Below are 14,531 nucleotides of genomic sequence, written 5' to 3'. Positions count from 1 at the left end.
TATGAACACCACATCACTAATTGGGGGGTCAAGCAACCCCCAACCATAGCTAGCCTTGCCACTGGCCGGCCACTTGCCTAACCTCACACAGCTATGCACTAGCTAGGGCCTTCTGAGTTTTCCCTATAGGCTAGTTCTGTGAGTTGGTCAAGTATGAAGAAGAAAAAAAACAAATCTCTGAAATGGATCTAAACGCATGCAAATATACTGTATCTACTACAAAGAACACATCATGTGTTAAAAGATAAAGAGGCAAAACAAAGGATTAAGGCCAGGTGCAAGAGGTTTAAAGGTCTGCTTACAAAACAATACAGATTTGGATATATGGCTTTAAATCCTCAACAATGAAGGAATTACTCTACAACAACACTGCAGTGCATATTGTCAGTGGGTCTACAGCTGAATCTATGCAGGTGATGACTAGCCTACAATATAATGTTCATCGAGAGTGTTGATTTGTGACAAGCGAACTGTTAAACTACTGGACATTTCCCATAATGACAATCAGTACCGCTGTGAAAGAGTCAAATGACCTTAGCCGTTGAGAATGCATTTGTTGGGTGAGTGTCCAAATCACCACATGCTGAACCTAGCTGAGATTCTAACTGCTGCCTACTCACCCTACAGCGCTCACTCACACATAGGGAATTATGGAGAGCGATCAAAGTCAATCCAAAGCATTTAGCACCTCCTCCCTGGCTGCAGGCTAATTTTAGGCAACTTTCATTACCAGCAACATGTAAAGCCCTGACTAAGAGTCAGAGACACTGTTCGTTCAACGTCTATTGGTTCTAAATCTAACACACCACACAATGACTGGAATTTTCAGCCACCTTGGAATTCCTCAATCACAGCCTAATTGGTTGGATGGCCGGCACTTGATGACCTCTGTGGCTATTTGACCTTTGAACCTCACTCGGTTGGAAGTCTGAAGGGAAGTTCTTAATTAGATATTTTCTAGCTGCCTCAGTGATGGGCAGTTTGCCGGCTGCCTTGAGAGATCTATACGCACCGAGACCAGAAGTTCATCACTGGAAATCCCTTACCTTCTCCAGCCTCTTGTGTAATGTTAGGCCTTAGGTTATTTTATTAATCATCTCTTTTACAAGTAAGGTGAGGTCTTATTCGTTCAATTCCCCTGTAACCTTCACTCACCTTGTTTTTTACCCTTTAAAGGGGCAATCCGAGGTTGAAACAATAACAAAGTGCATTCCCCACCTCTGTTTCGGTAAAAAGCTGAGGGGTGGTGCTGGAGATATGTAAGCACTCTCAAATTCATAGACAGAGCTATGTATGCAAAAGTACTGATATCAAAAGTATAGTTTTAACCATGTTTTGAGGCTGTACAGTGTTTGTTTACATTTACTTTGTTTACAAGCATTGTAGTAAAACAAGGTTATATTGTGGGTTCTGATGGTGTACGACAGTTGAACGAACCTCATGAGGCTTTTCTAAGTTATATTCTTCAAGAATTGATGGGTACATATAATTAATTTATACGTTTAAAAAAATGGATGTACCAACTGCAGATTGTCCCATTTACGCTGTTTTCCCTTTCTGAGAAGAAAAGAAGTGAACTTTGGACCAGTGTAAACGATGACTGAGTCAATCTGGTCTCACAGTACAAGCTTGGACAGCGATCAAGCACAGTCCAGTGAGTAGCACAAACAGTGCCTTCAGAAAGTATTTGTTTCTGTATGATATGTTGGATTAAGGAATAAAGACAGACACCAATGTTCAGTTCAATAGCCTTGTTAAGCCTTGTACAAATCCCTACGCGTGGAGTCTGGGGAACAGTCCAACTAGTCGATTGCCTATCAACTAGACTCCGTAACATCATCCTTTTCAATAGAAAGTGCAAACATAACGGCATAACATTGCGTTCTTAACAGTCAAGTCATAACAATTGAAAAGCATGACATTTTCTTTTTACTTCAGCTGTCATCTTCCTTTTTTAAATTAACAGACAACAAGTTAAGTCTCTTGCTTACAGAGTAAGCCTGTCCGGTGGCTTGCACAGCCGACCCACCCGTGAGTAAGTATTGGCTCTGACAGGGGTAGGATTAGGGCCACGAGCTGGAGAGTTTGGTGGGGTAGAAGCTTCACCTTCAGTTGGCTCATGTCTCAATTCTGCACCCCTTACCCTTAGGCCTGGACTGTGATCCAGCTCATCTAAGTGAGTGTATGGCATGTTCTGGTTTGTCTGCTCTGCTACGCGCAGATCCACCCGATTGCGACGATAGAGGGAGCCACCAACATCCACCAGGTAAGAACGTGGTGCAACTCTCTGTAGGCATGTGCCCAGCCTCCAAAGTCCTGTGTGGTCTCCCGGCAGCGGTTTCATCCTTATAGTTTCACCCACCTCCAGCTCTGGTAGGTCTCGAGCAGTCCGGTCGTAGAAGCACTTAGCGAGCTGCTTTCTGTGACGCAGTTTGTCCGTGACGCCAACCATGACGCAGGGCTCAAGTAGCTTGTTAGCTACGGGGATAGTAGTCTTCAGACGTCTGGACAGAAGGCGTTGTGCTGGGCTGCTGTCCATGTTTTCGGTGGGTGTGTTCCTCCACTGTAAGATCGCTTTCCATGGGTCGTTGCTGTCGCGCAAGGCCCTGCTTAACAGGTTTTTTGCAATCTTGACAGCTGATTCTGCCTTGCCATTTGCTTTTGGGTGTCTTGGAGAGGAGGTCACGTGGTCAAACTCCCATTCTGAGGCGAAACGCTTGAACTGTGCAGTGAATTGTGGGCCATTGTCCGTGATTACCTTGTCAGGCTGACCTTGCCTTGCAAACTGCGCCTTGCAGCGCTTTATGACCGTCTCTGCGGACAAGTCAGGGAGCAGTTCAATTTCCCAAAAGTCAGAGTAATGATCAACGAGGAGAAGATAGTCCTTTTGTCTGTGGCTGAATAAGTCCATGCTGATGATTTGCCAGGCCCTTGTGGGCAGTTCGTGTGACATCATGGTTTCCTTTTGCTGTTCATGAGCGTACTCGTTGCATGTGGTACAGTTGCTGACAAAGTCTTTAATTTCTGCTTGCATGTTTGGCCAGTATAATGTTTCACGAGCCTGACGGTAGCATGCGTCACCTCCGACGTGACTGGAGTGTATGCGGGTAAGCATCTCTGGACGTAGTGATTTGGGAATAATGACCTTCTGACCTCTGAACAAGACGCCATTTTGCACACTGATCTCATCTCGAAAGGTCCAGTATTCTCTCACTGTGAAAGGTGTCTCCTCTTTCAGATATGGCCAACCTGCTAGAGCCATGGACTTCAGTGACTGTAGGTGTTCGTCCTTGTCAGTATGTTGCCTGATCTGGGCTAGGCGGTGATCTGTCACGTTTAAGTAGTCTGCCTGATTGATCTGTTGAACATCTTGTTGTTCCTGCTGTAGCGAGCAGATGGCCTGCCGCTGATAGGCAGTGCCTCTACCTGTACATTGTGCTGTTGCCCTGCTCAGTGTGTCGCTGATGTACATCTCAGGTCCTGGCTTGTAAATGACCTTCAGGCTGTAGTTTTGCAGAGTCAGGAGCATACTTTGAAGCCTCTTGGGCGCGTTGAGGAGAGGTTTACTGAATATGGCAATGAGTGGTTTGTGGTCAGTTTCAGCGGTGACCAGCTCTCGACCATATAAGTAGTGATGGAATCGCTGGCAGGAGAAGACGATGCTGAGGCACTCTTTCTCAATTTGTGCATAGTTTTGTTCGGTGGGGGTGAGCGCTCTCGAGGCAAACGCAACGGGCTGGCCTTCCTGCATAAGGCAGCATCCAAGTCCCCTTTGGCTAGAGTCGCTCTGGATTGTGACAGGCGTCGTGACGTCGTAGTAGCGCAACACTGGCATGGATGAAGCCAGAGATTTCATCTCCTGCACTGCGGCCTCGTGCTTGGGTAGCCAGTGCCATGGTGTGTCTTTGTCCAGCAACCGGCGCAGAGGCTCACAGACTGCTGATAGGTGTGGCATGAACTTTGCAAGATAGTTTGCAAAGCCGATGAGACGCTGTACTCCTTTTGCATCAGACGGGTTTGGCATGTCGAGGATCGCTTGGACCTTGTCTGGGTCCGGCTTCAGGCCTTTTGCCGAGAGAATGTGGCCATGGAAGTGGACGTCTTTCACCTTGAACTGCAGCTTCTTCAGGCCAAGACGAAGCTTAACTGATCGGCAGCGCTCCATCAGTGCCAGGAGCTTCACATCGTGGTCGCGTTCTGCTTCTTCATCTGTTTCACCACAGCCTACGATCAGGATATCATCGGCGATGGGTTCAATGCCCTTGAGCCCAGCCAGTAACTCGTGCTGCTTGCGTTGGTATACCTCAGGCGCCACTGAGACACCAAACGGGAGCTTGAGCCAGCGTTTCCGACCCCAGGGGGTCCAGAAGGTAGTCATGAAGCTGCTTTCTTCGTCCAGCTTGCATTGAAGGAATGCATCTCGGGCATCCACCAAGGTGAAAATCCTGGCCTTGGGAAGCTTATAGAGGACATCCTCTAGTGTCGGCATGATGTAGTGGGATCGTTTCAGTGCTTGGTTCAGATGCTTTGGGTCGATGCAGACCCTCAGCTTCTCTGGTTTTTTCACTATGACCATATTGCTGATCCAGTCAGTTGGTTCAGTCACAGATGTCATGTGGCCATCGGCCTCGTACTTGTCCAGCTGGGCCTTCACAGCCACTTTCATTGCAATGGGCACATTGCGAGGAGCACACTGGACTGGAGTAATGCTCTCATCCACTTCAAAGTGTACCTCCCCAGGCACTGATTCAACGGGCATGTTGAATACATCGTCATATCTGCTGAGTAGTTGTTCTTTGGACAGGGGTCCATGCTGGACATGATCCACAATGTGCAGGTCATTTGGTACAGTGAACTGCATCAGTCCCAGGCGTTCGCATGTAGAGCCTGAGAGGAGAGGATTTTGACTGGTTTTCACAATCTCGAACTCCAGCTTGTGTTTGCGTCCCCGAATAACACATTCGGTCTCAAAGGTGCCCATAGAGCTCATTAGTTCTCCTGAGTACAGCTTTAGTCTAGTATCGCTGGGAAATAGATGTGTGTCAGGTGCCAGATTGATTTTGTCTTTGTAGCTCATTACGTTGCATGTAGCGCCCGAATCCAGTTGACATTGTTGTTGCTTGTTGTGTAATCGTAGTGTCACAAACCATTTCTTCCCTCTTGAGTGTACAGCCCCAATGGATTCATGCATGTAAATGTCACTTTCACTGTTCAGCTCTGAACATTGAGTAACATCATCAACACAGTGAATCTTGCCCTCACTCACCCTTCTTTTGCTTTTGAGACACACTTTTGCAAAGTGATTATTAGTTCCACAAGCTCTGCATGGTTTTCCATAGGCCGGGCAGTGCTCTTTGCCACGTGTGTGTGTATTCCCACAGTATTTACATGCTACGGGGCTCTCTGTGTTCACCGTTCGTGGTGAATTACTCTGCCTCGATTGGTTTTGTCTGAATGTCTGCCTAGCAACAGCGTGAACAGTATCAACGTCGGAGCGTGGGGTTTCCGTTTCCATTGCTCTCATTCTCATGTCAGTGACTTCAGCAGTGCGGCACATTTCGATGGCAGTTACTAATGTTAAGCCTCTCTCTCTCAGTAGACGCCGGCGCGTATTCTCATTTGCAATTCCCAGTACTATTTTGTCACGAATCAGTTCATCTTTCAATCCCCGTATTCACAAGTGGCGGATTTCTCTCTCAAACGGGTTACAAAGTTGTGTACTGACTCACCCTCTTCCTGTTTGCAGCTTCCGAAAACGAACCGCTCGTAAATTACGTTTCTGGCGGGTTTGAAGTAATTCCCCAATGCATCCAATATAGCCTTTGCATCACACTGTTGTCGTGCCGTGAGGGTGAGATTGTGCCGGTAGATATGCCTGCATTCGCTGCCCATTAAACTCCTCAGAGTTGCCGCTTGTACCTCGTTGGGTTTCTCATGTAGACCGGTCGCCAGCGCATAGTCCTCGAATTCATCCCTGAAGTTGTCCCAATTAGTATTCCAGTCCCCTGTGAGAACCATGTGATTTGGTGGCGGAATGTTCGCTGCCATAGCAATGGAATAGGAGATTTCTTTGTCTTCAGTCATGGAGGTAGGTAGTGATGCTAGCTAGCCAGCTAACACGAGTTGATCAGTGTTGTGAGTAGGAAACGGCTTGTGTTCGCATATGGAACGTAACTGCGCCTATACTGTACTTAGCTACAAAAATAACAAACGTGTGTTTTCCGAGCCACTTCTGATACCATGTTTCTGTATGATATGTTGGATTAAGGAATAAAGACAGACACCAATGTTCAGTTCAATAGCCTTGTTAAGCCTTGTACAAATCCCTACGCGTGGAGTCTGGGGAACAGTCCAACTAGTCGATTGCCTATCAACTAGACTCCGTAACAGTATTCACACCTCTTGATGTTTCCCATGTTTTGTTGTGTTACAGCCTGAATTTAAAATTGATTCAATTTAGATTTTTTTGTCACTGGCCTACACACAATACCCCATAATGTCAAAGTGGAATTATGTTTTTGGAATTTTTTACAAATTAATTAAAAATGAAAAGCTGAAATATCTTGAGTCAAACAGTATTCAACCCCTTTGTTATGGCAAGCCTAAATAAGTTCAGGAGTAAAAATTTGCTTAACAAGTCACATAATTAGTTGCATGGACTCACTCTGTGTGCAATAATAGTGTTTAACATGATTTTTTAATGACTACCTTATCTCTGTACCCCACATATACAATTATCTGTAAGGTCCCTCAGTCGAGCAGTGAATTTCAAACACAGATTCTACCACAAAGACCAGAGACGTTTTCCAATGCCTCGCAAAGAAGGGCACCTACCATGAGGCCAATGGTAACTTTAAAACAGTTACAGAGTTGAATGGATGTGATCCAGAAGTAAGAGCAGAAGTAAAATAAAATAACAGTGGTGGCTCCATCATGTTATGGGTATGCTTGTAATGGTTGAGGACTGGGGAATTTTCAGGATCAAAAATAAATGGAATGGAGCTAAGCACAGGCAAAATCCTAGAGGAAAACCTGGTTCAGGCTGCTTTCCACCAGACACTGGGAGATTAATTCACCTTTCAGCAGGACAATAACCTAAAACACAAGGCCAAATCTACACTAGTTGCTTACCAAGAAGACAGTGAATTTTCCTGAGTGGCCGAGTTACAGTTTTGACTTAAATCTACTTGAAAATCTATGGCAAGACCTGAAAATGGTTGTCTAGCAATGATCAATAACCAATTTAACAGAGCTTGAAGAATTTTGAAAAGAATATTGGGCAAATGTTGCACAATCCAGGTGTGGAGAGCTCTTAGAGACTTACCCAGAAAGACTCATAGCTGTAATCGCTGCCAAAGGTGCTTCTACAAAGTATTGACTCAGGGGTGTGAATACTTATGTAAATGAGATATTTCTGTATTTCATTTTCAATAAATGTGCAAAAAAATATATATATATATGTTTTCACTTTGTCATTATTGGGTACTGTGTGTAGATGGGTGAGAATTTTAATTTATTTAATCAATTTTGAATTCAGGCTATAACACAACAAAATGTGGAATAAGTCAAGGGGTATGAATACTTTCTGAAGGCACTGTAACTCAGGGGTCTTCTCTACTAAAATGACCAGCTGTTGACAACACTTCTCTGTCGCTAAGCAACCAATGTAACTAGGCGGTGCTAGGCTGAGAAGGTATTTAGACCCAGGCAGCTCCTAGCAGACAGATTTAAACGCATTACCTGTTCGCTAACACAGTCGTGGCTAAGCCTTAGCTGGAGCTTCTACAGCCTAGCTTTGAGCCTGGAGACCAGAGGTTGCTTTGTCTTTCTCTTGAGGCCTTCAGTAATGGGATTCAGACAGAGGTGAGCTAGCTAGGCTACTGTCAGTCCGAGGAGGGAGTCCACCAGACGGTGTTGAGGGGGATATGTAATGAATACTGAGAAATAGATAAAGTTGCAGGATAACTTTCTTGTAGTGAATTTGAGGTTTAAAAAGGCTTCTGAAGTTTGTAATTTCCACTTTGAAATTTCAGACCTGATTTTCCCTTATGAAAAAAGTTATAAACCGCAACAAAAATGTCAATTAATTATAATCCACATAATAATTCACATTTCCTGTTGCTGCAGGATTATTTTCCTGCTGTAGCAAACTGGCTCAAATTAAGATCCCACATCTGTATGAGCAGCGCTAACAGAGGAGGAGACCACTGATATGGTTGCCTGGGAGATGTGTGCTGGGCTGGTGCAGTATAACTGTCTGTCTCTGTTAACCATCCGTCTAGGCTGGCTGAAGTGGTTGGGTCAATGGTTTTAATTCCTTGTCATTTCAACTTCTTTTGATGACATTTTAACCCATATTTTAACCCCGAATCAACGTTAGGTTTCAATAGTTTTTCTTTATTTGAAGTTGAATTCATGTATATGAGTCAAAATTGGATATTGATCTTATGTCTTTGCTCAGTTGGTAGCCTAACCATTTCCTATGATCATTTAGAAATAACTTTAGCTGAGCACAGCCATTTAAATGCTCTACAATAAGACGCACAATCACATGCTCAGATGAATAAGCCCCAACAAAAGCCTGCTACAGAGGCAACGCAAAACACAGAATACATTATGCTTCTTATTCCCATCTGGGCATTAATAATATGCATCCACAGCATGAATTAGGACAAGTCTTAGGGCGTCTGTCTGTACTTAGCCTACTGAACAAGCTGCTGTTCCTGCTACACAGAGATGCCTACTACCATGAGGCTATAGAATTGTCTATCAATGTTCTGCATCTATAGGCTTGTTTCAGCAACTATACGCACAGTATTCAAGCTACCTTCAAGCTACAGTTCATAGTACACGTATGTGGGCTCCCGAGTGGTGCAGCGGTCTAAGGCACTGCATCTCAGTGCTAGAGGCGTCACTACAGATCCTGGTTTGATTCCAGACTGTATCACAATTTGGCCGTGATTGGGAGTCCCATAGGACTGGAACCCTAAGAAAGAAGGGTTCCATAAGGGCTCTGCGGCTGTCCCCATAGGATAACCCTTTTGAGTTCCATGTAGAACCCTCTGTGGAAAGAGTTCTACATGGTACCAAAAGGAGTTCTTCCAAGGGTTCTCTTATGGGGACAGCCGAAGAACCCATTTTGGTTCTAGATAGCACCTTTTTTCTAAGAGTGTACAAGTTGATCCAAATCCAAACCAACCCATAAACAATAAGTCTGGCCAATGGTGACGGTGTACGTTTACAACTCAAACCTAACGACAACTAGGTCACTCTTCAGTCCCTGGAGAAATCTTATTGAGGAAATGACAGGCAGCCTGACACTAAATGAAGCCTTTAACAGCCTGACCCTACCAGCTACCACGCAAGAGAGCAGAGTTACACATTCATGTCAGGTTAATTAAACGGTTAAAAGGTGCTTCTGCAAAACAGCATTTCAAAATAAAAGTTATTTATTGTCTTGACACTGACAGTCTTGTACCCAAAACGATATTATTTCTCAAAAATAACAGAAGTAAATCTATCAATGCTAAGCCCTTGGTTTATCACATAGTGACAAATGGAGTGAGAAGTGCTGAATAATTACGACAATTTGTCAAATACTCTCACAGTAATCACACAAAGAACCTTTCTGGCACTGGTCCAGGCAACAGCAGTAAATAACAGACTGATAGTCAGGTTCTAGCTACACTCTTAGAAAAAAAGGTGCTATCTAGAACCAAAAAGGGTTCTTCGGCTGTCCCCATAGGAGAACCCTTGGAAGAACCCCTTTTGGTACCAGGTAGAACCCTTTTGGGTTCCACGTAGAACCCTTTCCACAGAGGGTTCTACATGGAACCCAAAATAGTTCTACCAGGAACCAAAATGGGTTCTACCTGGAACCAAAAAGGGTTCTCCTATGGGGACATTCGCAGAACCCTTTTGGAACCCTTTTCTCTAAGAGTGTAGCCATTGTTGGAGCTCTTGGCATAGAAGATAGAGACAAAAAGAGTAGGTACCCAGAGCAGAATGACAGCTGAGCTGGTCTCAAACAACCTCCCCCTGCCAAGCTCTCAAACAACCTCCCCCTGCCAAGCTCTCAAACAACCTCCCCCTGCCAAGCTCTCACAACAAGTAAGTCAGCAGAGCTGTGGCACTCTGTCTCATTCTGTCTCATCCTGTCTCTGTTTATCTGTCTCTCTCTGCAGTCCATCCTCGTACGTCTGTCTGTCTGCCTGGGGAGGAAAACAGCCTCTAATATGTTTAGTGAAGTAGTGAAGCAGGCCATATGGCTTTCTTTGTCTAAGTGGCCCCCTGGTCAACATCAATGGAGTCTGTTTGTTAGAGGAGGAACAGGTCTATTTCAATACAAATATAGCTACAGCAGGTGGCTGGCTGGCTGGGTGGGTCAGGGTGGGTGGGTCAGGATGGGTCAGGGTGGAGGGTTCAGGGTGGCTGGCTGGCTGGGTAGATGGGTCAGGGTGGGTGGGTCAGGTTTGGTTGTTTAAGCAATAAGGCACCTTGGGGGTGTGGTATATGGCCAATATACCCCGGCTAAGGGCTGTTCTTATGCACGACGCAACGTGGACTGCCTGGATACAGCCGTTAGCCGTGGTATATTGGCCATATACCACAAACCCCTGTGGTGCCTTATTGCTATTATAAACTGATAACCAATGTAATTAGAACAGTAAAAAAAAATGTTTTGTCATACCTGTGATATACGGTCTGATATACCATTACTTTCAGCCAATCAGCATTCAGGGCTCGAACCACCGGTTTATAATATTCAATAAGATACATACGTAGGTTGTTGCTGTCGCACTGTGCATAGGACCTATAGCTTCAAACATCCCTCCAAGCACAACCCAACTTCAAGAAGCTAATAAACACAGAGAATAACATGTAAAAAGCGATCAGAACTACAATTACTGATCCTATTGTGTCATGATGAACTAGACAATTTTATTTGTATCCGACTCCCTCCACATTCTTGTATTGTAACGTGGCATCCCAGAGTGAACACAATACCAGTCCACTACCAATAATCTAAGCAATTAATCTCAGAGGAGCGGGTCTTTCTGTTTAATCACAGTCTAAATGGTAATGCCCTGTAGTTGATGTACTCCTTAAAGACCTCCTCCAGTGATTTTTGCACTTTTTCTGTTGAATAGTGATAACCCAAGTATAAATACAGTAAAGTACACACACTAAAGGGTAAACACATATGTTTTGAGCAAAATGTGATGGGAAGTTGTGATGTCATCGGCCTCCCCCCTTGCTTGAGGAACAAACAAAAAAAGCATGTGGAGGACATTCGCAACTGTTACCAGCAACCCACAGCCCAACTGTTACCAGCAACCCACAGCCCAACTGTTACCAGCAGCCCACAGCCCAACTAATACCAGCAGCCCACAGCCCAACTGTTACTAGCAGCCCACAGCCCAACTGTTACCAGCAACCCACAGCCCAACTAATACCAGCAGCCCACAGCCCAACTGTTACCAGCAGCCCACAGCCCAACTGTTACCAGCAGCCCACAGCCCAACTGTTACCAGCAGCCCACAGCCCAACTGTTACCAGCAGCCCACAGCCCAACTGTTACCAGCAGCCCACAGCCCAACTGTTACCAGCAACCCACAGCCCAACTGTTACCAGCAACCCACAGCCAAACTGTTACCAACAGCCCACAGCCCAACTGTTACCAGCAGCCCACAGCCCAACTGTTACTAGCAGCCCACAGCCCAACTGTTACCAGCAACCCACAGCCAAACTGTTACCAGCAGCCCACAGCCCAACTATTACCAGCAGCCCACAGCCCAACTGTTACCAGCAGCCCACAGCCCAACTAATACCAGCAGCCCACAGCCCAACTGTTACTAGCAGCCCACAGCCCAACTGTTACCAGCAGCCCACAGCCCAACTAATACCAGCAGCCCACAGCCCAACTGTTACCAGCAGCCCACAGCCCAACTGTTACCAGCAGCCCACAGCCCAACTGTTACCAGCAGCCCACAGCCCAACTAATACCAGCAGCCCACAGCCCAACTGTTACCAGCAGCCATGGCATCAATCTAAAGTGGACTAGGTAGCCTACATCGATGACATGTCAGTTCAGGGATCAAATCCCCTCCCCCTAACCACCACCACCACCATCACCATCCTTTCATTCACTACAAAGGAGGTGACAAAAACCTCATCCCGAGCAATCATGATTGATCCTGTGACGACACATGTTGTTATCCTGTGAGAAAGATGAAACATGAACGCCTATTTCTGTATGTCCCCTTGCAGATATGGACTGCACAGAGGTTGGCAAGGTATTATTCAGACCCCCTTGGCCACGGATAGAGAAGGGGATGAGGGTCAGACACTGGCCCTGGTCAAAAGTAGTGCACTATATAGGGAATAGGGTGCCATTTGGGACGCAACCACAGAGAATGTGGTTCACAGACAGACATAATAGAGGGGATAGATGGATGGATGGATGGATGGATGGATGGATGGATGGATGGATGGATGGATGGATGGATGGATGGATGGATGAGATTATAGCTGGAAATATGTGTTTGCTGATGGGAGGTGTGGGTTCTGCCTAACTGCCTTACTGATGCTCCAACAAGAACAGAAGCACATTTAAGTAGATCCTCCCAGCTATGCCTTGTGTAAGGGACTCCAGCCCCACTAACCTATGGGACTGACTGAGCCACGCCTGCTCTCATCAGTCTGAAGCATATATTCCATATGGACCCATGTATGTAAATGCAGAGAGAGGCCATGCCCAGCCCTGTGCTAAAATAGCTGTAGCCTACTGGCCTGGGATAGGTTACAACCTGGGTAACTTACCCCTTGTCTGGAAAGAATTTCCTTCTTGAAAAGCAATAAGATCATTCATCCAATACAGTGCGACAATTATAGGCTATCTCAATAAATAAGAGGCATAACACCCAACAGGACTCTGTCTCTCTCACACACTTAATTCAACAAATTGGGGTGGTGCCGCAGGAGAGTTTGCGCGTGCTTTAATCTCCACAGTGTCCATCATGGTACTTTGAGAATCTGCCACCATTTGATGCAAGGATGTTGGGTATCACATTATTTGGATAGTCCATCTGTAGATGCTCTACAGACTATCTACAGGCTATCAGTAACATTTCATCTAACTATCTACTAACCCTAACCCTAGCCCTAACCCTAACCCTAACCCTAACCCTAACCCTAACCCTAATCCTAACCCTAACCCTAACCTTAACCCTCAGACTGATGAGAGTAGGGCTCCCGAGTGGCGCAGCGGTCTAAGGCACTGCATCTCAGTGCTTGAGGCGTCACTACAGACCCCCTGGTTCGATTCCAGGCTGTATCACAACCGGCCGTGATTGGGAGTCCCATAGGGCGGCGCACAATTGGCACAGCGTTGTCCGGGTTTGGCCGGTGTAGGCCGTCATTGTAAATAAGAATTTGTCTAGTTAAACAAAAATAAAAACCTTAACACTTACGTAACGATAGCCTTAACCCTTATTCAAAAATTAACCCAAACCGTTATTCTAAACATAACCGTAACCTTATGAAGCAGTTGCTTATCAACAGATTGTTTGTTGATAGTATGAAAAATCCGGACTATCCAAATAAAGTGTGACCAGATGTTGATTAAGTTACCTGTTGGCCTCTGCTTAACATTCTTACAATAGCATGCGAATGTCAGTATCCACTTACAAAATCACAGGAAAATGAATCTATGTAAAAACTGATGGCTTCGTCAGCATCAGCTAAAAAATAATTAATGACATTTCACATAGTAAACATTTGTTTCAATATTTATAGCCTACTTGATACAAATATATTTCCTAACTTACAGAAAAACAATTCTCAAACGTTACAATAATGCTAGCCTATAATAAAGATAACGGTCCACACAGCGCTCCCACCAATAAACATGCACTTGTTCCAAGGCAGCAGCCCGGTGCGCACGGCATAACATCCGTTTTTTTCAACGTAAACTATTCAATCATACCGTTTACAAACTAGATTATTACCTAAATATTACATTTAGGACGACAATAAACTATCGTTTTGTCATGTCTGCTTACCCAAAACACGAAGGAATAGACGACGAGGAGCGTTTTGAGGCAGGTTATCACTGGTTTGGTCTCCATTCTTCTTGATGCCATTCTATAGTAAAATGGGGCACTGGGTTTTCAGTGGGGCTGCGTTGCTGTGATTCTCCACTGGGCTTCGTTGGTTCAGTTGATCACCCGCAGTCTTTCACAGCGCAGTCGCTCTCTCCTCACTGGCTGTAAATGAATGAGCTGCAGGCCGTTCTACACGCCTCGGTCCTCTCCATGCGCCCTCTGGCGGTGTTCACGGGTTACTGTGAAAACCCTGATCAATGATTATTATGGGGTGTATATAACAGGTGTAACAAAGTAATTTCATCATTTTAAAAAAAAAGAGTTGCATTTGATGTGAAAGTACATGCAAAAACATTATAACACTAAATAAGACAAAGCCTATTTATTGCACTTAATAATAAAACAACTATTAGGGGTCCAACTATT

At 45.1% G+C, this 14,531-nt stretch overlaps 1 protein-coding gene across 1 annotated transcript in view; it reads right to left on the bottom strand.

Moving 5' to 3' along the window:
- tspan7b (tetraspanin 7b) overlaps nucleotides 1-14,281 on the bottom strand; it is a 28,626-nt gene extending 14,345 nt beyond the window's left edge. Inside the window, exon 1 of the mRNA XM_041859237.2 lies at nucleotides 14,064-14,281. Within this exon, the coding sequence (XP_041715171.1) occupies nucleotides 14,064-14,144 (81 nt within the window). The 5' untranslated portion in view covers nucleotides 14,145-14,281. The remainder of the gene's footprint in view (nucleotides 1-14,063) is intronic.
- Between the last annotated feature and the right edge of the window lie 250 nt (nucleotides 14,282-14,531).

This window comes from Coregonus clupeaformis, chromosome 31 (genome assembly GCF_020615455.1).
Source record: "Coregonus clupeaformis isolate EN_2021a chromosome 31, ASM2061545v1, whole genome shotgun sequence".
Taxonomy (NCBI): domain Eukaryota; kingdom Metazoa; phylum Chordata; class Actinopteri; order Salmoniformes; family Salmonidae; genus Coregonus; species Coregonus clupeaformis.
This window is presented reverse-complemented; position numbering and strand designations above follow the sequence as displayed.